Below are 27,668 nucleotides of genomic sequence, written 5' to 3' on the forward strand. Positions count from 1 at the left end.
GGTAGTGACATCAGTCCTTAGCCTGTACCGTGTCAGGGCCACACGCGGTACACTTTTAAATCTCTAGCAAGTGTGTTGTTTTAGTCTCTGGAGTATTGAGTCGGAACATGCCGGACTGTGCTAGGGCCAGAAGACCACTCGAGGAAAGAAAAAAATCCTAATGTTTCTCAGGGTTACCTTCTTAAGACTAACACGTGGTGTAAGGAGGCCCAGGAGCCACAGTCCTCAGACTTTTCCCAAAATTTCAGGTAGGAATTCTGGGCCCCCAGGAATGGCATCCTGCCACTTGGGCAGGCGGTGGGGTCCTCGGGCCATAGTCCAGGCGGAGTTAACAGTCACCCGCCCGCTTAGGGAGGACGGTCTCTCCTGGCCATGCTGATAGCACACGTGTTCCTTCATCCCCATGGGTTCCATGAGCCCATAGGTTACGACATTAGTTCAGCGGCAACCACACGGTGGTTGAAAACCCAAGTCAAAGCCTCCCCGTAAGGTACTCTGCTCGAAAAGCGAGCCCAGCGGAGAACTCTTCTCAAATCTGAGCCTGGCCCAGAGAACCTAGACTAGGGGGCTGATCCTAGAAAGACCAGTGATTAGAGACTTTTGAAATCCCTGCTACCCGTTCCACGGAGGCAGGGCCTCCTCCCCTCAACACTGCTGACCCTGGAGTCCATTCGGCTGTCTGGAGGGGTGGGGGGGGGGGGGGTTCCTGTCCTGTGCATTAGAGGATGCCCAGCAGCATCCTGGCCCCTCCTACTAGAGGCCACTTGCACCCCCTCCTCCGTGACAACCCAAAACACCTCCAGACGCTGTCCACCCGGGTGGTTGAGAGCCGCCAATACACCGCAACTACCCAAACGCATATAACGGGCTGCTCGTCACCGTCCAGGAGGGAGAACAGGAAGCCACCTCACCTCCAACTGCTTCACGTGGAGCGTGCTGCCGCGTCACCTGGGCACTTCCTGTGGTCTACAAAATGAGCGCCCAGGCCGGTGGTCCTCAAACCGTTCCTCAGGAGCACCTAGAGGAACCCTTAGCCTTGCTTCCGTTCACTTGGGTAGCAGGAGTTCATTCAGGAACTCTTCTGCTGGAGTTGCACGTCACGTAAGTCACGACGCACGCTGAGTATCGGGACGCTCTTACGAGACCAAGTGACCCTTGACCGTCATTTCGCTTTCTGGTCTTAGGTGGATGGAGGTGATCCGCAGCGCGACCAGCTCGGCTTCCCGCACCCACATCCTGAGTCACAAAGAATCCCACGTGTACTGATGGCAGGACCCGTTTGCTGGTGTGAGCGGTGGCTGCTTTCCCGGGAGACACTTACTTTCCCTCTGTATTAATGAAGCCTAGTAAAATTAACACCTGTCTGGAAAACAGAAACATGGTTTCACAGCAACTCTCCTCTATCTCCGCAAAACCGTTTTTAACCTTGTCTTTTCGAGCTGTTCGTGTCGTCTGAACGGAACCGTGCTCCCACCTCGGACGCTGGTGGCTCGTCCGTCCTTGTCCTGGTGGGCTCTTTCTAGCTTGTGCCAGTATTAAAACGTTGTCTTTGATGTAGTGCCAAATGACGGTTTTTCTTCCACAAACTGCACCTTAAAAGCGGGACAACCACATCCGTTCAACCAAAAAAGACAGGGCAAGTGCTCTCCTTTTTCTTAAAAAAGAAAATTCTTTTGACTTATAGGCTGGTGCATTTTAAAAACAAATGGATTTTCCAATGTTTGTGATACATATGGCACAGTCTTAAGCAAAATGAGATCATTTTCCGATTTCGTTTTTTCAATCTTTCTACTTTTATAATAGTAGCAAGTTAGTAGGATTTACTTCGATTAATAAGCAATTTGCAGCACACGAAGTACGTTCCCCTTTGGGGTCTTACGCTCCAAGGAAACACTGTTCTTGGCACAAGTTGACCAAATTGTTGAAGCGGTTCCTCTTTACAGACCGTAGCGGGTTGTGCTCTGTTCAGAGAAGCAGAAACCGAGCACGACGTCCGCGGTCTCGCTGTGGTGTGTCCGACCGAAGATGCTAAGCCGTGGTGTTTGCTGTTTCACAAGCATGAGAACCCGTATGTCCGTAATCAGGGCCATTTGTGAGATGTGACGTCCGGAGGGTGGGTGCGGCCCCCGTCATACCTGTATCCTGCAACTGTGGTTTGGAATTGCACATTCTATAGTAGTATATATCGTGCCTGTCTTCAGAAAACATTCTTTCCTCCTTTTTATACTCACTGCCCCCGCCCCCCCCCGCCCGCATGGGGTATCACCAGTAGGACACTGCGCATCCTCGACAGACCGCACAGAGGACACGGCTGGCGCCCACGAGGCAGAGTCCGTGTGCCTGGTCTCCGTGGAGGGCGGGGGGCTGCTATCCCCTAGTTAAACCCTTTCTGACACAGTCCAGAGGGGGCGACCGATCCAACCAGTATCTCCCAGTGCCCGCACCACAGCTGGGAAAGCCCCTTACCTAAGAAACACAGGACGACCCGACGCGGGGGAGCCGTGACTGGCGTGCGTGGCAACGGCGATGTGCAAATCAACGTGCAAATGGACCAGTAGCCTGAGACGTGTTAATCATTTGCCTTACGACATGTACCAGATGGTTTTAAGTACTAACAAAAGGGAATAAAAATACCTCACGCCACAATCCAGCATATTGAAGTTTTAAGGCAAAACATAACCAACCTCGTCCGGTCTTTCTTTTCGCCTAAGGTGGGCGGGTTGCGGGGAGGGAGCCGTCGAGGCGCAGACGTAGCCAGTCCCGCAGGGGTGGGTGCGAAACAGACACACAGAGTGTGCGGGAATCTTGGTCTGTGACCGGCTATCTGCGGCCGCCGAACTGAGGGGACAGAACCTCGCAAGGAGCCAGTCTGTGGCTATAAAAGGACTAGAACCTGAGGGATGGAAGCAAAGGGGACAGAGGGGCTGGCTTCCACTTCCTTTGTGACAAGCGGCCCCTGGAGACCAGCTGTTTCTCCCACACCCCAGGGGTAGGACCAACTCCCTGGGAAGGTGAACCCGTCACCAGGCGGCCGACAGGGCACAGGCAAGATCAGGAAAACGCTCTCTGTAGCAATCACCCATCACTAAACCCTATGGGGCGTGAGGATGAGGTGGTCTAGTTCAGGGTCTCCGAGCGAAGAACCCAAACCGTGTCCGTGGTACAAGTGGTTCCGTTCCGTCAGCACCTCTGTGTCCCCGTGACATCAAAGCAAACGTTAGGTCCAAGTCATGTGGGCAAGTGAGACCGCTCCCAAGCTGCCGGGAACATATGGGGAGTTTCAGAGACAACCTGTACCTGAGTCCAGCCTGTAACAAAAACTGGCCTACAAACGGGAACGTAGGGGCACCTGGGTGGCTCAGTCGGCTGAGTATCTGACGTCAGCTCAGGTCACGATCTGGCGGTTCACGAGGTCGAGCCCCACAGGGCTTGCTGCCGTCAGCTTCAGAGCCTCTGTCTGTTCCAGCTTGTGTTTTCTCTCAAAGGTAAAAAAAAAAAAAAAAAAAAAAACATTAAAAAACAAATGTATCTCACGGTTCTGGGTGCGGGAAAGCAGAAGATCAGGGCGCTGGCAGATCCGGTGTCTGGCGAGAGCCTGCGTGGTTCACGGCCAGCTGTCTTCTCGCTGTGTCCTCGCAGGGCAAAGGGGGGGGTCAGATCTCTCTTGGAAAGTCCCTAATCCCGTCATGGGGGTTCCACCCTCGTGACCTAACTCCGTCCCAAAGGCCCCACCTCCAAATACCATTGGGGGTGGGGGGGGGGGGAACGGGACTAGGGCTTTAACATAAATTCTGGGGGAGCCATTCAGCCTGTCCCCTCTACACACACGAGACCGAGTTACACAATTAATTTTCTGTGAACTTTATTGACCCTTGCAGGATACAGTACCTGTGCTTAACACGCCCTGCAGTACTCTCCCCATTTATTGCCATGTTTTATAGCAGAAATATAGAAGCCATATTTTTTTAAGGAAATATAAAAATGTTTATAAACGGACCACGTTTTGCCAAAAGCAAGGTACAAATGCCACATGAAGAACGAACTAGACACTTCACAAGACTAACTGGACAACAAAACTGTTGGATTCAGGTGTGCGGCATGTGGTTACATCGAGATAGTCGCGGCTACCTTGCTTATTAGCGCGGCCAGCAGGGACGCAGAAAAGACGATTTCGAGAAGGCGTAAAAACCCAGCCGGACACAGCCCACTGCCTGTTTCCAAAAGGCAGCCGCCGGGTTCCACGCAGGCCTCTCCCACGCTGGGCGCGCCGCGGCCGTTTACAGTCTGTAAGTGGACAAGCTGTGGCCACAGGGCCTTGGCATCAACAGGCCTCCAAGAGCTAGCAAATCCATCCTGGACGCTGGGCTCGAGGGTCTAATGGGCAGCAGAGGTGATGTTGTCTGAGCCGGGTTCCACTGTAGCTCCGGTCCCTGGTCCTACAAAGACTGAAGTGGCTCCGCCAGCGCCGGCCTCCCCCGCTCACGAGGCCCTTGAGGGGGCACAGGTCCCACATGCCCTCAGAGGCACAGACCTCAGCTTGTGTGTGCACAGAAAGCAGCCAGCCAGAACGTGGGGAAGAGAGCCACTTTTCACACCCTCCCAAACCCCATCTCCCCCCAGAAGCTCAATCAACAGAAGACACTCACTTAAGGTCTGCAAGACTAATCTGCTTTGCCTGGGAGACGGTTCGGTGTGTTACGGTCTAGCGACTGGAACATGTGCTGACCCTTCACACCGATTCGCTTCACCGGAATAATCCAGTCTCCCAGTCAGCAGGACCACCGCTTCCATCTGAGACTGGCTTTGCATGTGATCTTGAGGTCACTGTCCACCTGCAAAGTGAACTCTAAATCAGAAAGCTGCCGTCTGCACCGGCTGGCTGACGATCAGACAAGCCGCCCACTCCGGGGGAACACCGCTTCGCTTCTTTGAGCGATTCTCCCGCGGTGGACAAAACGGATCTTTGGCTTATGCCTCACACAGGGAAACAAACTGTTTGCTCGTACAAAACATTCTGTTGAAACACGGAATGAAACATTCTCAAGTCCTGTCACCCAAGTTAATATTCCTGATGCAGAAACCCAGAGAGTCCGCAATTCATTCAGTTCTATTTCCCCCCACCAAAATGCATCCCTCGTAGAAATCAATCATTCCATTTCTAATTAAGAAATCATGATTTAATTTTAGACTCTGAAATCTACACTCCATCAGCACATCTAGACAAGCAGCACATGCCCAAACGTTTCCGGCCCAGGGCCTCTGCCCTCCCCTGGAACTTCCAGGCGGCTGTGTCAGCACCTACCAGACCTTCCATCCCAAAGTTTACCCAGTACCTTCCTTGCTCCCAAAATCCTGTGTCTTCCCCTTGGAGAACTGCTACGCCAGCAAGAGAGGACAACGATTTGTATCAACAAACGCAGAACAGTGCCACGTGCACCTGGTCAAGTATTACTGCAGGAACTCGATGTCCCATCCCAGAGACCCAGAAATTTTTCCTCCTGCCTCCCACCTTGGCAAAGCCAGGTCCTGCCACAAGCCCAGAAAAATACGGACCCCTCCGGCTGACAAAGAGCAGACCCGGGCTCCTTGAAGAGAACAAAACAACCCTTAAGGTCCCTGGGAAGAGAGAGCGGTTTGACAATGAGCAATATTTAAGCTCTACCTTCTCAATGACCAATCTTTTCTGAACGGTGCAGAGGGAGCAGACCTGGACATGCGGCAGGTTCACGGTGGGCTCTTCTTTCTGGAAGCGCTGAAATGTCTTACCCTCTTCACACACACTCACACACACACACTCACACACCTCCACGACAGGTGCACTGCCCTCTGAAGAGTCACGTTTCAAGAGTCACACTGCAGAACAAGTGCGTTATAAAATTTATTCATGTAAGCATTCAGACACTTGTAGGTGGGCAGGATGATACGCGGGTTTCACAAGGAGCGACAGGAGATCCTACCAGAAAGGACAGTGCAGCAGGCGCGGGGCTGGCAGTGGCACAATTTCAAACAAATGTTAAGACGAGAGCACTTCATCGGGGAGCAACTTAAAATAATTAAAGCTTCATGAGGCCAGATATGTTCTGATTTAAAACACTAAGAAATAGTACCATCAAATGAAAGGAAATCAACCTCTACGGGGACCAAGAGGGCCGTTGGGCAGACGAGAGGGCGGTGTGCGTGTGTGGAGGTACAAAGAGTGTTCGCAGGAGGGGTGCTTATTATCATTAATGACAAACCCTGCAGATACAAAAGAAAACCCAAATCACTGATCACATAATTCAAAATTTACATGTAATAAAGGCAAGGCAAGAGACTCGAGTTACGGCCTGTCAAATATTTACTCCACTGACATTATCTACAGAAGCACTCGGCCAATTTGTACACGGGGACTCCTGACACACGCCAGAAGGGTTTCCGTAAAAACAACACTATATACAATCTGTACACTGACCCACCAGAGCGATTCCCCATCTCCCGGGGAGGGGAGTGATCAACTTAAAGCAGGATACCTGAGGTTTCATTTCGGATGTGGCCTTATCGTGATCCCACATATACATTTCAGGGCCTGTTTTTGTTTTTAAAGACACTTTCCTTGATATGTGCACACTGGCTAAAATTAAAAACAAGAACCATAAAATAAAATGATCGCTTGAAGGAGCCGACCTGACCCACCCCCCCGGAGACTTCACGCGGTGCAGGCCGGGAGAAAGGGCGGCGCGGGGCCCCGGGACGGGCGGCTTGGGGTGGGGGGACGGCCCCCGGATGGCGCACCACTGCAGCCAAGTCAGCAAAGGCTCTCGTTGACTTTGTACGAGGAGGATGAAGAGGAAAAAAAGAAAAACAAAACCCCAAATGCCAAAGGAATTTCAGTGGGATGAAGTTCCTCCACCACTTAGAGAATATCTAGAGGGGGAGAAAAAAAAAAGAGAAACAGAAGTGAGTATCATTTCTGTAACCTCCATGCAAAAATCCAAACCACCACCCAAATCCTACTTTTGCTGGGCAAGCCCAAGTCATAAAAAAAATTAGGCAAATATCAGCGGGTTAATCACTAAACAATGCATAAAAACTAAGAAAACTGTGATTTCGACACAACTTTTCACAGGTTAAATTCAGTCCATGGAAGAACTCAAAGTCTGTAACGGAAAGTGAGAACACGTTCGGTCTCCCAGGGGGGAAAGAATTGAAGAACAGAACAATAAATGGCGTGGCTTCGCTTACAGTCCATTTTTTAAAATTAAGGAATCAGTAAAACCCAAACACATACACATGGCTGGATTACAGATGGGCACAAGAAAACCCATTTTGGCCACAAAAATATCGATGCTCGTTCAAGTAATCCACTTCCTAGAACTGTTTCAGAAATGGGGTCCAAAGAAGGAGCCGTGTATTTTGCACAAAGATGCCTCTTAGATTTTTTGTAATTGTAAAACAGGGAACGACTTTGATGTCCAACTGTAGAGAAATGGTTAGACAGACTAACCGAATTTTAAACAGATTAAAAATTGTAATTATAGGGGTGCCTGGGTGGCTCAGTTGGTTAAGCATGCAACTTTGGCTCAAGTCATGATCTCGTAGTTCATGGGTTCGGGCCCCGGGTCGGGCTCTGACAGCTCAGAGCCTGGAACCTGCTTCGGATTCTGTGTCTCCCTCTCTCTCTGCCCCTCCCCTGCTCTCTCTCTAAAATAAACATTAAAAACACTTTTTTAAATTAAAAAAACTGTACTTCTATTTAGCAACATGAGAAATACACACAAATGTGTACATAAAATTATACAGGCAGTACACATGTATAGTTTCACATGCACAATTTATTCTAAATACTATAGAATATCAAAAACTTATATGTACACTAATTTGGAGACATGTAAAAAGTTGGGTAAATTTATGATCTGTATAGAACAATGGAAGCCAATGAACAAAACTGATATTCCTAACTGGGCTGCACTGGTGGGGTCACGGCACTTTCTTCAGGTTTCTGTTAGTTCTGCAGTACTATCTTGCTCTGGAATAAAAACAAAAAAGGAGCGGGGTCCTCTTATGGCCAAGATCCCCTCGGTTACCTCAAAACAGAGCCCAAGTCACAGGAGAGGGCTGAGGACCTGTTCAATGGAGAGAATGTCAAACATTCCAACCTCTGGCTCCTCTTTTAAGGCATTAAAATACTTGGCACCCTCCCAGAGAAAGGATCACGGAAGATCTTGAAAAGCAGGTTCCAGCCACAGATCCTAAAACTCATTTTCCAAGAAATATAAACGCCTAAGCCACGGGAGGAGTTGATGCCATGCAAAAAGAGCCACGCGTTAATTCAAATTAAGACACAGAAGTCTCTGAAATGCTTTAGACAAAAATCGTTTATTTTTTCTGACGTGATCCACTGAGGGACCGCCTTTATGGAGCTAAACGGGAACGAGGCAGCAGCAGTGGCCACTGTGGCATGGTGGCATCTGGGTGGGGAACACACAGCAAGAGCTCGGGGAGCCTCCAAGGAGTGAATGGACAGCACCTGCTAATAAGCCTGTGGGGACCCAGCTAAGGGCCCTCCAGGAGCAGGGTCCTCTGCTGGTTGCAGAGGAGAGCGTGTCTGCACATGACAAAGGAAAGGAAAACAAGACAGAATGGTCTGGAGGCCAGAAGAAAGAACGTGGACTAGTGTTTGGCGAGTACAAATTTATTTATTTTTTTTTTAATTTTTTTTTTTTTAACATTTATTTTTGAGACAGAGAGAGACAGAGCATGAATGGGGGAGGGTCAGAGAGAGGGAGACACAGAATCTGAAACAGGCTCCAGGCTCTGAGCTGACAGCACAGAGCCCGACTCGGGGCTTGAACTCACAGACCGCGAGATCATGACCTGAGCCGAAGTCGGACGCTCAACCGACTGAGCCACCCAGGCGCCCCGCGAGTACAAATTTAAACATGATGTGGACAGCGGCAATCACATCTGACTTACAGATGCTCAACACTCACACCAGTGGCGGCCGAGACCCCAAAATGTGGCCAGTTCACACTGAGACGTGCTGTGAAGCGTAAAACACACCGGACTGCAAAGACCTGGTAAAAAGCAGGTGCGAAACGCCTCCCCGGTAACAATGTGCACCGACCACGTGTCGAGAAAAGATGTGGCAAGCAGTGGGTTAAAAAAATCTATTATTACAACTAACTTTACCTGTTCCACTCTTCCGGTTTTCTCATGAGGTAACTAGAAAACCTGAAGCTCTGTGCATGGCTCACACTGTCTATTGGAGAGCACGGGTGGAGATCCCCTGGGTCCACAGTGCCAAGGAGGGAGCAGAGAGATCAACAAAAATGCACAGGCCACACCCCCTGTGCCCCGGAGCCTCGGGGAAATCGGGTCACGTGGGAACATCCCTGCTAACCATCTCAGGCAGTTAGAGACAACGTGGAAAAGAGTCCTAAAAGGGACGCTAGGAAAGCAGCAAACCAAACCAAGACCACGCACAGAACCACCAGAACCAGCCACGTGACTGCACGGTTCCTTTTAACAGGAATTTTCGAAACACAGCTAGAATGGGGAGCGAAGGGAGTCCAAACTGCTCTGAGAAATGAGAAAAGTGGCCATTAAGTTATGATGAAGGAACAGCCGAGGGGGCAGCCGAGGAGCTTAGAAGGGTTGTCTCACGACCAACAGCCGGTGAGCCCTTGAACAATGCCACACGACCATCCCTGCATGTGCACGCAGGACGGCACACGCAGACCTGTCAGCCCCTGTGCGGGTGAGTGGACGGGTGACTGCAGCTCTCTCTTCCTTTATGCCTCAGATTTGTTCCTGTCAACAGCGGGGAGGGGGGTAAGCCCGAAAAGCGTAACGGAGTCCTTCCAACGCCTCAGAATAGGCGGCGGCCACGTAAACGGGCCTCACTCTCCAGCAGCCCTCGAGCACCGGCTCAGAAGGCCAGACACCTTCTACAAAGGAGCCTGTGGCCGCGGGGACAAACCTGCAGGGAGGAGCGAGGCCGGGCCCCTACGTCCCCCTTCACCAAGGCTCGGCCCCTGCCAGAGGGCAGCCCCTTCGGCCATCACTTCCAAGTGGCAAAAGGAACCCAACGTGCCCCCAACTTCTTTATGTGTTGTCAAGGCAGCCTCTCTGGGAAGAGCTGAAATGTTCCTCACTATCACTGAGGCTCGGCCTTGCTCTGGAAGGGGCTCGGGAGCCTGGACAATTCACAATTCACCTGGAAGGTATTTTTTGTTTTCTTTTTTAAATTTTTTAAATGTTTGTTTACTTTTGAGAGCAAGCAACCGACTGCAAGTGGGGGAGGGGCAGGGAGGGGGGGCAGAGGATCCGAAGTAGGCTGTGCACTGACAGCAGAGAGCCCGATGTGGGGGCTCGAACCCACGAGCCACGAGATCATGACCTCAGCCAAAGTCAGACGCTTAAGCAACTGAGCCACCCAGGTGCCCCAAAGGAGGTGAATTTCAAAGCCATGACGTAGCTGGCTTTTGGGAGAGTGGCAAAGGTTTGGGGGTGCAGAGCAGAGCCTGGGTCACAGCACACCTCTCCACTCTCTCCAACCCCCCCAAATGACTGCCCTTCTGCGGGAGTGACATCATAGCGACCTTCACAAGGAGGCTATCGCAAATCTGAGAGTGGGTGGGGAAGCCCAGGCCGTCCCCCCCACCCCCACCCCAGGGCCACAGGCAGGGCAGAGCACACCTGCCGACACAGCAGGGCTCCCGGGCACCAGGTGGGGGGGTGGGGAGAAGTGGCCTAGGCACCCGAGGAAGCGAACACGCCCATGTCCTAACTCACCGAGCCCCAACTTCTAGCACCGTGGGCCTGACTTTGAAAGCAGAAAACCAAGCGCGTTACAAACACGTGGGTAAGGAGCACACCTCTCCGGCAGAGGGTAAGGCTGCCTCACTAGGAGCAGACAAGGGCCTTTTAAAGGCACTGGGCATTTACATGGTAAGAGCTACAGTCTCACAAAGTCTGTGGTCCTTCCAGATTTCTATCATTCTTTTACAGTGATTGAGTTCTAGAACTCAGAACTTTCTGAAACTTGATTCTGTTTCAACCATGTGGCAGGAAGCTAACAGCACCCGACCGGGAAAGAAGTGCCCCAGGGACAGAGAGGGTTGACCAGCAGTCCCTTGGAAGGGCAGAGAGAGCCACGGGGCAGACACGGCAGAGCCCTCCTCCCTGGACACAGTTACCTCTGCAGCCGCTGGACGAGCTGGGCCACCATGGTGTCCGAGATCCCAGGGCAGGCCTCTTCCGCCAGGTAGATGGCCCCGCGCAGTTCCTCTATGGGCCCCGTGTTCCCGCCACACGACTGGCTCTTCTCCTTCAACTGGAAACACACAAACACGAAGAGCAGCATGACCCACATGGGCACGGGGATCGCCGAGCGCCTCCTATACAGGGTTACACGACGTGCCAGCCCAGACCGCTGCCCGCTTCCGTTCCTTTCCAGGAACAGCTCCGTGACAGCACTCTGTACAGGAAGGGCAGGAGTCAGACGTACGTCACCACCTCCGCTAGCGAGGAACAGAGACAGCTAGCCTTCTGTGCATCTTTTCAAGATCTGATCGAGGCATCCGTCCCTCTGCTCGTTCCACTTCAACCTTAATCTACCAGAAAAGCAATCCCAAAGTCGCTCAGCTCTGGCTTCCACAGCAAAGCTGCAGCGTGCACTGTGGCTTAGATCCTGGTGGTAAGGGGCTGGCTCTGAAGGCTCCAGCAAATGGCCTTTCTGGACCCGGGGGCTGTCAAAACATTCTCCTTCGTGCAACCCACTGGCACCCCTAAATTCTGGGAAGCTGGCGTCCCTATCGGCCCCTCTGCCCCCATAAGAAATCACAACGGTGTCCTCAGCACCGCCTCACGTGAGGCTGATGACTCGTAAGCCCTCTCTGGGATGGATGCGACCAAGACATGCCCCGTGACAAGGAAAGCTGTTCCAGCACCAGGCAGCAGGTGCACGGCTGAGCCTCTCCAAACAAGAGCCCCCTCCTCGATTTCACCTTTAGGAAATCATTCACCTTTAGTTTCGGCTTTCAAGCTGCTGGGAACACATCACTCCCGGCACCAACCCCATCTTGACCACACTTCCCCCTTCCGCCGGCTGAAGGGACACACGAGGGAACCGGAAGCCGTGGCGTTGGAGGGGCCGCGGGAGGGGGTTCGCTTGCTGGGCTCCTGCTGGTCACAGACTGTGGTGCGGCAGACCCGGAGGTGGCCACCTGTGTCTGTCTAGGACTCCCCATCACTTAACAACCACAGAGAACAGCATTTACAAGTCCTGAGTGTGTAACCTCTGCCTTCCCCTGTTTCCACTCGGTTTTCCTCCCTTGCTTGATCAGCCCCCAACCGGAGTGAGCCACCTGTACCCACTGATGTCAGGAACACGCACATCCGCAGACACGGGGTTGAGGAGTTTTGGAGTATGATGTAAAATGACACACACTGAACACTTCAAACATGTGGTTACCGAGTACTACTAATAAAAACAAAGAAAAGACACCTGTGACTTTACCTTCAGGCTAGCAGGAAAAAAAAATCAAAATCAAAGCAGTGTTCCATTTAGGATTAATTCATTAATTCCAAATAATGATTCCAGAACAGTTTCTTCATATGCCCCACGAAAAATACATGGCTTCAGACAAACAGGAAATACCTATGCCATTTTCCCAAACTGCTGACGCTGGTGGAGCGCCAATGGCAGGATCACAGGGGAGTAAGGGAACATCCAGAAAGCCTGAAGGACCACTCTCCCAAACTACACAATAATGAGCAAGATGGTGTCTTGTGGACAGAAGAGGAAGAGTGCAGGTACCCAGAAAAATCAGCCAGGACGAGAGCCAAAGAGGGACACAGAGAGGCCTCCACCTGCCCTGTGGGAAACCCGTGCATTCAGTGGTTTCAACTCCACACTCCAGGCTCCAGCATGGCCCCTCAGGCAAGTTCCAGAGGGCAGACCCTGGGCAGGGGAAGGACTAGGAGCTGGACGAAGCCAGCCCGGACACCAGGCGGGGGGGGAGGAGGGGGACCTTGCCAAGGGGGGTCACTGTGTGACTGAGGTTCAGGCCAAGTGGAGTGAGCAGGGCGGGGAGCCTGTGTGCATGGAGGCTCCCCTGGAGAGCTCTGAATCACCACACAGAAGGTACTAGAGTGCGACTCGTTCTGAATTATCTTACAGGCAGCCGGGGGGGGGGGGGGGGGCTCAAAAAAAAGGACAGGGAGATCTCCAACTTTATTTTCAAATCACCTACTAACTGGATGAAGAATAATCTTCAGTTTCAAAATCTATTGTTGAGAACATCTCAAAATGCCATATACATATAGGTACCTACGTGAGTCAGGGGTGGGGACGTGGGGGGCTCCCCAGGGAAGGAACGGGGAAGCAGCACATGGGTGTAGTCCCAGAACGAAGGAGGGACAGGGGCTGCTCACTGGGGACACTGGTGGCCTGCTGGGTTAAGTGACTACAGGAGGATCCCAGTGAAATATGGGGGCACTCTGGGACAAGTGAGGTCTCCAGGGAATCCAATTTCTCCTTTCAAATAAAATTCTACTTTTTACATCACCATACACTTGTCTGCGGCAAAGCACCCACGCTACAGCCAAACAGATTTTGTAGAAGGCAGTATAACTGAGGCTGAAAATCGCCCTGGTCACACAGAGACTTGGGCTGGGCCAGGACACTTGAGGTGACATCACAGGGACGTTTCCCAGGAGGGGCGCCGGGAAGGTCATGCCCAATCCCGCCCAGCCTCAGGGGACCATGGTGCGGACTTCTCCTCCTGCTTGTGGCAACATGCTATGCTAACCTCCCAAATGCTATGGGCAACATGTCACAGAAAGAGGACCCTGCTCCCCACTACCTCCCCCGCCACATCCCCCCCCCCCAAAGATAACTGGGGATCTTACCTCTGCAAACAGAGGAGAAATAATTGTAGATAAACACTGAGAGAAAGGCCTCTTTGGGATGTCTTTCATCTTAGGGAAGAAAGAAAAGGTAATCAGAGGGAAGTATTTTAACATTCATACTGCAACAATTCAAACTGTAGACTTCAGACACGCATCACATCAAATCTGAAATGCTGTCTGTTTGCAGGGATACCCAATGGGTCTGTCTTGCTGTCTTTCACTAAACTACAATGTTTCATTTGCAGCAATGCACAACAAGCATGCAGCTGGGGAAACCAGGGTCCGGATTCCAAATGGAAAGACCCAGGAGGTCCCAAAAGTGGCATCTGTATTCCAACACTGTGCTACCTATGTAGTGGGACTTGACTACAGAAACCAGAACCGAAGCTGACTGTTGCCAAGTGACTGTCGTAGGACAGCGGCCTATTTTCTACTTTTGCAACCTCTATAATAACTCCTATCTGCTTATCAAAGCCAGACTTATAGGATCACCAGGGGGCAGCCACTGGTCTACACTGCCGGAGAGGGACTACGCCACCGTGCTGTAAAAAGATTTTAAAAATACAGTTTTTCATAAACTTAAATAGGCATAAAACCAATTAATCAAAATAAGGTTTTATATATGTACCAAAAGCACTACATTTGTTTTTAAAATCTTAAACAAAAACTTCATCCCAAAATTCTGGTACCTTTTATGAGTAACCCCAATACACAAAGCAATACCCTGACCCCTGCTAATGTGCAAGCGTCAGGAAACGGATTCCACGGTGGTGGTGCAGGGCTGGGGGTGGGGTGGGGAGACAGCAGCAGCCTCTGCAGAGCAGACCTGAGGCCAGATTCTCAGGTCTGACTCTCTGGGTCATGAGACAGAATCTTTTTCTTTTTTTTCTTTTGTTTTTTAATTTAAATTCAAGTTAGTTAACATACAGTGCAATCCTGGCTTCAGGAGTAGAACCCAGTGATTTGTCACTTCCATATAATACCCAGCGCTCATTCCAACAAGTGTCCTCCTTAATACCCATCACCCATTTAGCCCACCCGCCGACCCATGTCCCCTCCAGCAATCCTCAGTTTGTTCTCTATATTTAAGAGTCTCTTGCTGCTTGCCACCCTCTCAGTTTTTATCTTTTCCTTCCCTTCCCCTATGTTCACCTGTTGTGTTTCTCAAATTCCACATAGGAGTGAAATCGTAGGATACCAGACAACATAACCTCTTATCTGTCAATTCAGGGACAGCGAAATTCCAAAAAAGCCTGCCCAGTAAAGGAGCAGGCTCCACACAAAAGGGACTCAGGACCACCACTGGCTGATGATGACAGGTGTTAGTCGCTGAGCCAACGTTACCTTATTCCTTTCTAAGTCTGAAGGCTGAAGGGCTCCATTCTCAAGATTCTTTGGATCTTTCTCCCGGATAGTGAAGATCCAGTCCCCAGAGTCGCTGCCTCCAGACGCCTGGCTGTCGGTATCTGTTTCCCTTTGTAGAGAAATGCAGGCCAACTCCGTGAGCCAGCGCACGGCTCCGTCCCAAGGAGACCCACGCTCTCCTGCCCCAACCGAGCACTGGGCACTGCCCAGCCACCCCCCAGACTCCACCCCTACCTCCCATCTCCACTCTCCACCACCACACCCCCCTGACCGTCCTTTCAGAAGAGGACCTTGCCTCCTGCCTCAGAGAAAAGGAGAGACCATCAGACTGAGGCTCCCATAACTTCCCACAGTGCCGGCCGCACCCACACTTTCCATCCCGCCTCCCGAAAGGGAGAGAGGCGTCTCTTCTGCAAGACAATCCCCTGCTGCGCGACAACCCCTCTCCCAGAGGGCACTTTTCTCCTCTTGGTCTCCCTTCCCATGAACAACAAGTAGCCAGGCCTGTGGCTCCCTCAACACACCCGCCCCTCGAGCTACGGCCATGTCTCAGTCTGAATTCTTGGATGTGTTACCTACACTCACTGCCTCCATTCCTTACATTCTACTCACGCCAGAACCAACCTCGCCCCTGCACTGATGCCCAGCACACCACTGGACAAGGGGGTTACTGCTCAGTCCTTCACCTACTTGAGCCCTGAGCCTCAATGTTCCTGCTCATCACCCTTCCCCTCCAGGCTCTCTGCACCCAGATCGCCCCTGACCCGGGTCATCCACAGGGTCGTCCTCTACACTAGGTGCTTCCCAGCACTCGGCCCTAGGCCTCCGGTCCTTCGCACTCTGCAGATGGAATATGGGCAGCACCATTCACTCTCGTGGCTCCAATGACCATTTAGAGCGTGATGACTTAAAATCCATGACCCTCGCCTACACGCCTCCTGAGCCTGGATGCCATTCTACACTGGACACATCCTCTTGGATGTCTCATCAGTGACTCACAGCCTGTATTCAGGACACTGTCCTAATGGCCCCCACGTTCACGTCAGAACAGGTGGTCTAGCTTCCCCCGACACCTTGTTCATGTCTTCAGCTAACGGAATTCCAACAGGCTTAACTTGATGCCAGTTTTTAGTAAGCAGCTTCCCACAGAGCTCGTACAACCCAAGTGTCTACCACAACACAACACGAGATCGTAAAAACATACGTTTCTATCTTTTAAAAAATACTTTTAAGGCAGTTTGATCAATATTTTTAACAGCAGGAAGAAGAAAAGGAGAAGGAGGCCAGTTCTAGTCCTTTAAGAGCAATTCCGCCATACAGATTTTTCCTGGACAGACTCCACTGGCAACAAAAAGAGGCTAATAGGCTCCCAAACTGTCCCTCGCAAAGAATCCCCATCAAGCCGGATTATCTAAAGACATATCGAATTCACAAGCAAAGGCAGTAACAACCACTCCCCACCCCCCACAACACCCAAACAAGAAACAAGAACACACACGAACGTGACGCGTGCCCAGGGCTCACAGGCAGCCCCCCACCCCCACCCCCACAGCCCACAGGAGCCCGGCTCACGTGCACCCTACAATCCGGGGGAGCCGACTCACGTGTCTGAGTCTTCAGAACCGGAGTCTTCGTGGCTCTGCTCGGCCCTCCATCTCTTGTACCTGTCGATGAGCTCAGTCAGGTAGGAGGTCTTCTTTGAGTTGCGTATTATAAACTTGTGCTTCAGTAACTCCTTAGCAGTGGGTCTCTGGGAAACAAACCACCAAACGAGAGAAAGCATAAGATGAAGTTCCCTGCATTCTGATTCTGCCCTGAAGGACAGACTTCTGCCTCAAAATGTCAAACAAGCATGCTAAAACTAAAGATCAAGTTCTATGGGGCGCCTGGGTGGCGCAGTCGGTTAAGCGTCCGACTTCAGCCAGGTCACGATCTCGCGGTCCGGGAGTTCGAGCCCCGCGTCGGGCTCTGGGCTGATGGCTCAGAGCCTGGAGCCTGTTTCCGATTCTGTGTCTCCCTCTCTCTCTGCCCCTCCCCTGTTCATGCTCTGTCTCTCTCTGTCTTAAAAATAAATAAACGTTGGAAAAAAAAAAATTTTTAAAAGATCAAGTTCTGCTTCAGAGTTCGTTTCCGTAACAAAAGCCATTACTCAAACAACAGTCATTGGGCACCCGTGGGTGGGAGTCCACGTTCAGTGTGGACACACAGCACTTAGTATCTAATGCGGTCCTGAACATTCTACAGGTAACCATCCGATGAAAGCAAACAACCTTCCTCTAGAAAAACACATTTACACAGGAAACGTATCAGAGAATTTCAGAGATCATTCAAGACACCTAGAACACATACCTTCTGGTGTTCACACGACATGTTATTACAAATGCCGGCTGGAGAGAAAATATATATTCTGTATTACCTTGGTGATCTTCTATGTTAACGTTTGGCTCCTTCTCCCCAACACAGTAAGATAAATGTTCATTTGGCTACATCTAGAGGAAACTAGAGAGGAGCCAAGAGATTCCCTTTTCTTTGATACCGAAACAGAACCCAAGTTCCCTGGCTCATCAGCTTCCCCAATTCAGAAATACTGGTTTCCTTAGTCTGTCTCTTCCCCTGGGATTGGGGCGAGGCCCTCACCCAGGGCCTGGGTTCAGCCTGGCCACAGCCACACAGCATACTTGGAACTTGGCAACCGCTTTTGAGGATGGCAAACCCAATCATTACGGGGAGCATGGCTTCCCAGGGAGAAATGAATGTAGCCCAAACCGGGGCAAACAGCAAGAACACACAAACAACACCAGTTAGACTAAGGTCCCACTTACTCCGAGTTACTAAAGCTTTATTCATGAGAGCCGGGCAGGTGTCTCAAATTCAAGCTTACAGAAAACCTGGGTCACCTCAGGTTATGTCTCCCTCCCTGTCAGTTTCCCTGATTGTGAAGCTCCACGTGTGTCAGAAGTGCTCAAACCCTCAGCTTCTCGTCCTTTCCCTCCATGTGCGTGGGGACCAGGCAGGGATGGGGATGTGTGCACTGGGCAAGTAGGCGGATACTAGAAGTCGACTTGGAATGGGAAGGTGAGTACACATCGCGGGTGTATCTTCTCAAGTGCTGCTGCACCGTGGCGGGGGGCTCACATCAAGACAGCACGTCCAGAGCGGTGTCAACAGAGAGAGGAACAGTCCACACCCCTGATGCCTGATGCTTTCCTGAGATGCCGGCTTGTGTGGCCTCAGGCTGCACCCCCAGAGGTTCGGAGAAAATGGTGCATTTCCCCATCGCATTCCTTCACAAAGCTGGCATATTAGGGAACCATGGTGCTCTTGTAAACTTAGTCACCCCTTTTCAGATAGGAGCTCATTAAAAAAGGGCTTCGGCTTGGCCTTCAGCCAATGCTGCTGCAAAACTCAGAAACAAATCAAGGGCATACGGTGCTATGCACAACACCGAAATACAAAGGTAACTTTCAAAGATATATCCTAATTGAGAGACAATTCGGCTAACGCTGTATAGGGTTACTGCCATATGACTGTGCCAGGGTCAACTGTACCCAAAAAAAGAGTAAAAAGGAAAGGATAGGAGGGCAAGGTGGGTGATTCACTTCTGTTTTTTTATTTGCCTTTTCTTTCCTAACACACACCAAGAAGAAACTGAAAAGATCTACTTTAAAGACACATTTAGCCATTATTTTTTTGGCCAGACTTCGTGATTACTAAAAATGGCTTAAAATAGCCTGACCTTTCACTATAAATATTAAAAATTTATGATTCCACATATAATATTAAGGAGAACAGTCTTCGGGCTCAATGAGGTTATGAGAAGGTAGACAATCTGAAAGGGAATAAGTAGATTTTCGTTTCTTGCAAGATAAACAATAAATAAAAACATTTGCAACTCAAATCAATCATAGCCATGTAGAAAAAAAATTAATGTGGGGCGCCTGGGTGGCTCGGTCGGTTAAGCTTCCGACTTTGGCTCAGGTCACAGTCTCACGTTTCGTGAGTTTGGGCCCTGCATTGGGCTCTGTTCTGACAGCTCGGAGCCTGAAGCCTGCTTCAGATTCTGCATCTCCCTCTTTCTCTCCCCCTCCCCCGCTTGTGTTCTCTCTCTCAAAAATAAATAAATGTTAAAAAAAAAAATTAGAAAAAAAAATCAACGAGATCGTGAAGACAATGGTGACTAGGACAAGAGCGATTACAGAAATTCCAAGAAAATGTATCTAGACCAAGTGTGGCCACACAGGAAGAGACGCCCGCCCCGAGCTTGCAAGACTCACAAAGCTTGGCTCCTTGTTCAAACAGGCTTCAACGAACTCCTTGAGGGCTTTGCTGTAGTTGCCTTCCAGCGTCGGGGGATTGTTCTTTGGAATGAGGAATAAAACCTTCATGGGATGCAGCTCGGAGTGAGGGGGCTCCCCTTTTGCGAGCTCGATGGCTGTTATGCCCAGGGACCAGATGTCTGCCTGCAACAACAGAGCATCTTTAGAGACACCGGGAAGTGAATAAATTCAAATAAATAGATTTCTTAAGGAAGGAAAAAAAAATTCACACACATCTCAGTGTACTTCTGAGGTTTTAAAGATCATTATTTTTAAGTGAACAGAAAAAAGGCTTTGGAATAATTTCAAAATAGGCGACACACAGGAGAAAATTTAATACATAAAACATCCTCTGGCCCTGCACCTAGGCAGCTTTTACAATTATTCATCCTCCATTTACTGCTGGAAGTACAAGGCACTCTGTGTTAACTGAAGTCCCCGGAGTTGTAGGATGGGTAAGGAGAGGTGAGCAGAGAGGGCACACTGAGGGCGTGGAGGGGTTCCGCGACTCATCCCATCAAGCCAGCTTACGACTAAGCACAGCTGTGAGGTCGAGAGCAGGCACACTGGTCCCAGAGACTTGGGTTTAAACGCCAGTTCTACAACCAAAGCCTTATGACATTACACAAAATATCTAGCCTATAAGCCCAGTTCTCTCATCTGTAAAATGGGAATAATACCAGGGTGGTTGAGCAAGGCGCCTCACATAGTGCCTAGAACTTAAAGGAAATGGGTTTCTTATGAGAGTGTTCAAGCGCACATAGAAATGGAGAATATTAACTGAATGTTCCCCCCCCCCAGACTCATCACATGAAGTTACTAATTATTAACAATTTGCCACATGGGCTTTGTCTATTTTTTGCCACAGTGCCTTGTAAAGGAAATCACACACACCGTGACGTGCACCCTTTGCTTCAGCTTTGCAAGGGTTTTTTTACTACCTATCAACACCTAAAATTAACATTAATTTTAAAACTGACAATAATATGGGGCACCTGGGTGGCTCAGTCGGTTAAGCATCCGACTCTTGGTTTCAGCTCAGGTCATGATCTCACAGTTAGTGAGTTCGAGCCCCATGTCGGGCTCTGCACTGACAGCATGGAGTCCCCCTGGGATCCTCTCTCTCCTTCTCTCTACTGCTCCCCTGCTCGTGCTCTCTCTCAAAATAAATAAACTTAAAAATTAACGATAATTTAATATGCTGTCACAATAGTTAAATTTTCTCAATTCTTAAAAAAGTATTTTCACGGTCGGCTTGCTGGAATCAGGATCCAAAGGAAGCCCATACCTTGCAATCGGCCGGCAGGTCACCTAAGGCTCTTTTAATGTACAACAGTCTGCACCCTGCCCCATCTCCCCAGTGCCACTGTCTTGAGGAAGAAACAGGCCCCCAAATTATGGATTTGTCTGGTTTCTTCCTGGAGTCAATTACCGCTGTTTTTCAAGCTCCTGTATTTCCTGTCAAATGACAGGTTAATTGGCTCTCGGGGCTTGGTTAGATCCACCGCTGGCAGGAAGCAGGAGGCATCACACGGGGTCCAGCTGCCCAGTCCCACTCCTGCCCAGCACCTGCTGTGGCCACAGGGGGTCAGCTGGGGGGAACCGAACCCCATGGCCACGGGAGGCAAGTAAAAAAAAAAAAAGCAGGTAGTCTTCAAGAAAGCAGTTAAGGAGGCTCCCTCGGCAGTTGCTAGCAGCCCCCGGCAAAGGGGACAGCCGCTGTTAAGGACACAGCAGGACCGAGGGGCCAGTAAAGCAGGGGAGGAGGTAGGGTGGCCTCTGCCCCACGGCAACTACCACACCTTTGGTGCTCTGCTCACCGGGCACTGGAAACCCGTGGCAGATCAGAACCTAACTGATCCCTCACACTCACTCTATGGCAAGGAAACGGAAAGGCTGAGACAGCGTTCGGGTCACGGCAGGACACAGACATTTCTGACCTTCAAAACCCGCTGTGTCCTCACAACCCTAGTGAGTGCCAGAGACCCTCACGGCTATCTCCCCGCCCGGCAGCCCGTGCGGTTAGGGCCAACCACACGCTCCATTTCTTCTGTTCTCAGTGAAGATGGGTGCAATGGGCAGCAAGCCCCATTCTAAATTCCTCGTCCTACAGGGATCAGACTGGAAGAGTCGGCACGGGGAGCCATATTCCCACTTGCCTTCCCTTGGCAGCCCAGACTCTGCTTCGGTTCACGTGTGTAGTTGCTTTTAAAATCAGCAAGGGGGCGCCTGGGTGGCTCAGTCGGTTAAGCGTCCGACTTCGGCTCAGGTCATGATCTCACGGTTCGTGAGTTCGAGCCCCGCGTTGGGCTTTGTGCTGACAGCTCAGAGCCTGGAGCCTGTTTCAGATTCTGTGTCTCCCTCTCTCTGACCCTCCCCTGTTCATGCTCTGTCTCTCTGTGTCTCAAAAATAAATAAACGTTAAAAAAAAATTTTTTTTAATAAAAAATAAAATAAAATCAGCCAGAAGGTGACTGACCGCAGAGTGCCGGCCCCCAGGAGGGGGAAGCTGGGTCACGGGGGCGTGCGGCAGGACGAGAGCAGGTGTGCAAGGAGGGAGGGATGCGAGTGCGGGGGAGCACTCAGCCCTCACATGGCGGCAGCTCTTTCCCCTCAATGTCCAGCTGCCACTCCAGCCTTCCTGGACTTCATGAGAACTGCTGCTCTTTGCAAAGCCTGCTGCTTGGCACCCATCTGCCTCCCGGCCATACAGACACAGGGCTTTAGTCCCACTGACCCCTGGGACCACCTCCAGGCCCCCAAGCATTCCACAACCACTTAAAAACTCGGTAATTGGAAGGCCAGACCGACGATGGTCTTTGCTGGCGGCCTCTCGTGGCATGCCCGTGCACTTACTTCCCTCAGGCTCCAGGCCGGACAATAAGCAGACAGCCACAACATTTCAAGGACCGGGCGGGCCCCTGCTTCCACACGCCAGTACGGGCCAAAGGTCGGCCAAGGAAGCCGCCTTCTCAGCCCCACCCATAAGACATCGCCAAGGTCTTCAGAGAGGCACAGGCATCGCCCTCCTGCGTCCCCCGGGAGGGCCGGCCAGTACAGCTTCGTCATGGCAAAACATGTGCCATCCAGCCAGGCAGCCGAGCCAGGAGCCTGTGTGTCACGCCAGCTCTTGAATTCCTCTTTGGATCCTCCTAGATCAGCCAGGTGCCAGGTGTGTGGCTCCTGGCCTCTGGGGACCTGGACCCCCCCATCCCCCTCTATCCTTTGTTCCCTGGGCTTCTCTGGGGGGCTCCCGAGCATCTTCCTCCCTGGGGACTCCCTCTCTAGACATCTCACACCCTGCTGACTAATGTGGAAAACTTGATGGACACTTGAACACATGGCAAGGAAGCTGGCATTATGTATCAAAAGCCATAAAAATATCCACACTTGCTAAAACCAATTAATTCCACTTCTAGGAATCTGTCCTAAATAAGTAATTTTAGATTTAGAAAATGGTGTATGCTGCCCAAAACATTCAACAGCAGCATTTGTCACACTAAACCTGGGAGGAATGATTAAGTTGCTCTAACATATTTACGGAAATACTGCACATGTGACGACGTTGTTGACAGAGAATCAGAAATAACACCAGAGTCTATCTATTACTGTATTTAGGAAATGTGGCATCACATGGGAACACGTGTCTGGGTTTTAAAATGAAAGTTATGTGGGGGAAGGGCGGTCATTTTCCAAAGCAATTAAAATCGAGGCATCAGAAGAGACCTGTTTTACTGCCATCTGGGAAAAACACGAAACTAGATATTAAAAGAAAACAAACGGGTTTTCAACATAAACCCAAGTCAACAGTTGTAAGGGCAGGCGCTTTGAAATGCAGATACGTATCTGTGAACGGACTTTTTTTCCTACATGCACAGTTCTAGAGGCATGCTCCTAAGTGACCACAGAGTTACCTGGTATTGATGATCAGAGACTCTTGCCAGTGAGGCTGGGGTTGCTACTAAAATACAACATTCTAAACCCTTGTAATACCATGTTAATTAGGTAAAAGTAAGCTGACTACAAATCTGCAGATACAACACACTGTAAATGGTATGAAAAATTTATGAACAGAAAATATTCTAGTAGGAACCACAGTCAACTGTCTATAATCACGAGGAAGAGGAGCGGGGAGAAAAACAAAACAAAACAAGAATCCTGCCTTTTGGCTCCCTGAGCAGCACGATGGTGGTGGTCAGAACAAGTGCCTTATGAAAGGTGACAAAAAGGGAGCCAGGAAGAAAGTGGTTGGTCCATTTTCTAAGTAAGACGCATACGATGTGAGAGCACCAGCTATTGTCAATATAAGAAATACTGGAAAAACACTCGTCAGGAGAAATCAAGGAACCAAAGTCACATCTGATGGCCTCAAGGGTTGTATTTTTGAAGTGAGCCGTGTTGATTTGCAGGAACGATAAAGCTGCATTTAGAAAGTCAAGCTGATTAGTGAGGATGTTCAGGGCAAAAACTGCCTAATTTTCCATGACATGGATCTTAGCTGTAAGAAAATATGCTCCATGGTGGTCAAAACACAGCAGACCAGGACTGAAGCTCATGGTGATGTCATGATTACCGATGGTTATTTGCTTCGTCTATTTTGTGTTGGTTTTACTAAAAAATGCAACAACCAGATGCAGAAGACCACTTATGGTCGACACCAACAGGTCTGACAAAATTGGAAAAAGGTGATAGAAATCACGACCCAAGAGGTACAGATAAATGACTTGAAAGAAGTGGTCAATAAACTGATTCTAAACAGGGGTGCCTGGGGGGGCTCAGTCAGTTAAGCGTCCGACTTTGGCTCAGGTTATGATCTCACAGTTCATGAATTCAAGCCCTGCGTTGTTGGGCTTTGTGCTGACAGCTGGGAGCCTGGAGTCTACTTCCGATTGTGTGTATGTGTGTGTGTGTGTCTGCCCCTCCCCTGACTGTGCGCTCTCTCTCTCTCTCTCTCTCAAAAATGAACATTAAAAAAATTTTTTTTCAATTTATAAACTCATTCTAGACTGCATCAGAAAAGATACAGAAAAGGCTTATCAGTCTATTTATCCACTCCGTGAGGTCTTTGTTAGAAAAGTAAAAATGCTTTAGAAGCCCACATCTGAATTAGGAAAACTCCTGCAGATTCATGGTGAAGGCAGTAGTTCTGGAAAAACTACTGGGGATGAAACCAGTGCTAAACTCGAACAAGCTGATGGATAGGAGCCACCAGTCTGAGAATCTGTTTAAAATTCAAACATTTAATGCTGACAAATAAAAAATCTTATTTGTGATGTTTTATTTCTTTTTTAATGTTTATTTATTTTTGAGACAGAGAAAGACAGAGCATGAACGGGGAAGGGTCAGAGAGAGAGGGAGACACAGAATCTGAAACAGGCTTCAGGCTCTGAGCTGTCAGCACAGAGCCTGACGCGGGGCTCGAACTCACAGACCATGAGATCATGACCTGAGCCAGCGTCAGAAGCTCAACCAAATGAGCCACCCAGCCACCCCAAAGATGTTTAATTTCTGATTGTTCTTTTTAAATCATCTAAACTTGGTGAATTAAATGTTCTAAACTGGTGGTGATGTGAAGTTTTCTGAATTAGCGTATGGATTTTATCCATTGCTCTTAGTTAATAAATAGCTGTGAATTGGAAGTGGAATTGGAAGTGATCTGTTAAGCTGCAGTGATCTGGACTAGAAGTGTTATACAGGTGGTTAATAAAAGGAAATCTTTTCTGGGGCACCTGGGTGGCTCAGTCGGTTCAGCGCCCAGCTTCCGCTTAGATCATGATCTCACAGTTCATGGGTTCAAGCCCCAAGTCGGGCTCTGTGTTGACAGTTCAGAGCCTGGAACCTGCTTCAGGTTCTGTGTCTCCTCTCTCTGCCCCTTCCCCGCTCACACTCTGTCTCTTTCTCTCTCTCAAAAATAAACAAACGTTTAAAAAAAATTTTAAGGAAATCTTTAAAAAAAAAAAAAAAAAAAGGAAGAAAGAAAAGAAAAAAATACGAATCCCAAATCAGTTATAACTAGTCAAAACATAGGTCAAAAAAGGATTTGACAGAAACTATTTACTTAGATGTAGTACTGAGGAACACATTTATAAGCAGCATATAAAGGTACAAAAATCCTTTCAGCACCAAACATCAACACACGGCTGATTAGAAAAGCCCCAATCACTACTTCGTGCTGAGAGCCTACTGTTTACTCTCCTAGCTGCATGTTTTCCCTTCTGGCTCACATCCTATCCTGCCCCCACCTCCAGGACTCATCACTCGCAGTGGGGTCTGTGGTAATTCCTGATCCTGTGCTGGAACCAGAGGAAGCCAGCAGATCAGCACCAGACAGGGAGGGCCAATCACAGGCTGCAGTGAACAGGCCAACCACGCAGATTCCAAAAACTGATGGGCTAATACTGCTGCTTTTCACTCATCTTTAACAATTTTTTTTTTCCACCAACGCATCTATCACCTATTGCCATTTTTCACCATGGTTAGACAATATATGGTTATTTTGGAGACTGGACATCAAAATAACTTAAGCCTGTGCTGGGGTGATAGGTCTACAGGTGTTTTTCTTTTTCCATCACTTCCCCCCTCCCCCCCCCCCCAGTATTTTCCAGTATGTACTGCTTTTGAGGCCATAAAAAGGGAAAAGTCATTTACAAGAGAATACAGACACCAGCCTCTCAGGGTCTACAGGATATTTCAGTTAACAGGCAAGTCAATTTCTCCAGCCTCATTTACATTCTTCACCACAATCTACAATCCAGATACACAGGTCTCTCCGTTCCCACACTGGACTTGGATCGAACATCCCTCCCTCATCTCTAAGGGGTCTGTGAAGCCTTCCCCAGCTCGCTCTGACATTCCTCACTCAGCTCCCTGCACCCCCGCTCCCTGTTAGAGCTACCTGCCCAGTACTGCAATTACTCATGGGAGATACCAATTATTTAGCACTGGGCACAACTACAGCAATAACCAAATGAATGAATACACAAAAGGGACATGGAACACGGACTATGTCTTTACACAAGTCCAATCCATTTGCTAACATGCCATCACCATAACCTTATACACAAAGGGCGGGGGGGGGGGGGGCCGAGGGAGAAAGATTAATGTTCTCCAGCCCAAGCCCCTGCTCAGTGTTGAAAGCAAAGGCTTCCTTATGGGAGAGCAGAGTTATCTCCCTTGGCACATCTTCTAGGTCTCAAGTCTTCTTAAATAAACCAAGCTACCCTACTTCACCTTAAAAATAACAGGAATAAGGCTCTTAAGACACATGGGTAATCATGACCTAATAATGTCGTACTTAGATTATGGACTAAGATCAACATAAGACGTCCTATATGTACGTCCTCTGTGTACAAACACATTCAGGACACCTAAGGAGTCTGGACAAATGACAAGCAGTCAAAGATACGGGTTCAAGAGGTCATTACGTTAAACAAGGTTTAGACATATACATAAAACGAATAAAAATTTTAATTAGTTAATTAACTAATAAAACTTTGGTCCAGTAAGATGAAGATCCCAGGAAGGCAGGTGCATGCTATCCTTGGCCCAACCAGACCATTCTTTGAACAACAGGGAGTGTACCAAAAATGAAAGTGATGGGAACAGAACCACCCACCGGGGCTGTGCGCTCCTTTCTGGAATGCAAAGGCTGATGGAGAAAATGCCTGGATGGACACCTGAGGAAGACTGGAAGGGGCCCATGGAAAAAAAAAAACAAATAAGTTTGTGTATCAGGAGAGCAGAGTAACCACAAAGCCCCTCCAAGAGCACAGAGCACCCAGCCAGGGGGCCAGGCCAGCCTCTGAGAAGGGAGGCAGTCACTGGAAGAGGATCTGTAAATCAGGCATTGTTCCAGACAAAAGCTGCTAGCCCAGAGCCACAACTACTGGGAGGGAACTAATGTCACATTATCCCCCGAGGCCCCAGACTCAGACATAGAGATTAGCCTTATCTGCACTTTCCACACCTTCTGGGTCAACAAATCTGGGAAGCCAAGTTCACATAAATGTAATTTTCGCACATGATTTCCAGTTGAGAGGTGTTGGCTATGACCCAGGCAAATGAAAGAATTCACTTCTGACAAGCCAGAGTAAG

The 27,668-nt window shown here is 49.6% G+C and overlaps 2 protein-coding genes and 1 pseudogene across 7 annotated transcripts in view; 2 read left to right on the top strand and 1 right to left on the bottom strand.

Annotated features, from left to right (window-relative positions):
• The window catches only part of FARP1 (FERM, ARH/RhoGEF and pleckstrin domain protein 1), a 295,681-nt gene extending 293,231 nt beyond the window's left edge, over nt 1-2,450 (top strand). Inside the window, 1 exon segment of the mRNA XM_030313031.1 lies at nt 1,185-2,450. Coding sequence (XP_030168891.1) covers nt 1,185-1,266 — 82 coding nt within the window. The 3' untranslated portion in view covers nt 1,267-2,450.
• A 1,395-nt stretch (nt 2,451-3,845) lies between these two features.
• Nucleotides 3,846-27,668, bottom strand: part of STK24 (serine/threonine kinase 24) — a 124,365-nt gene continuing 100,542 nt past the window's right edge. For all 6 annotated transcript variants that reach the window (XM_030313015.1, XM_030313020.2, XM_030313009.1 and 3 more), the window contains 6 exons: nt 19,533-19,718; nt 16,863-17,008; nt 15,238-15,367; nt 13,894-13,962; nt 11,178-11,314; nt 3,846-6,903 (listed from right to left, as the gene is read on the bottom strand). In XM_030313015.1, the coding sequence (XP_030168875.1) occupies nt 6,867-6,903; nt 11,178-11,314; nt 13,894-13,962; nt 15,238-15,367; nt 16,863-17,008; nt 19,533-19,718 (705 nt within the window). In that variant the 3' untranslated portion in view covers nt 3,846-6,866. The remainder of the gene's footprint in view (nt 6,904-11,177; nt 11,315-13,893; nt 13,963-15,237; nt 15,368-16,862; nt 17,009-19,532; nt 19,719-27,668) is intronic.
• Nucleotides 22,387-24,803, top strand: LOC115511962 (annotated as a pseudogene).

This window comes from Lynx canadensis, chromosome A1 (genome assembly GCF_007474595.2).
Source record: "Lynx canadensis isolate LIC74 chromosome A1, mLynCan4.pri.v2, whole genome shotgun sequence".
Lineage (NCBI taxonomy): Eukaryota > Metazoa > Chordata > Mammalia > Carnivora > Felidae > Lynx > Lynx canadensis.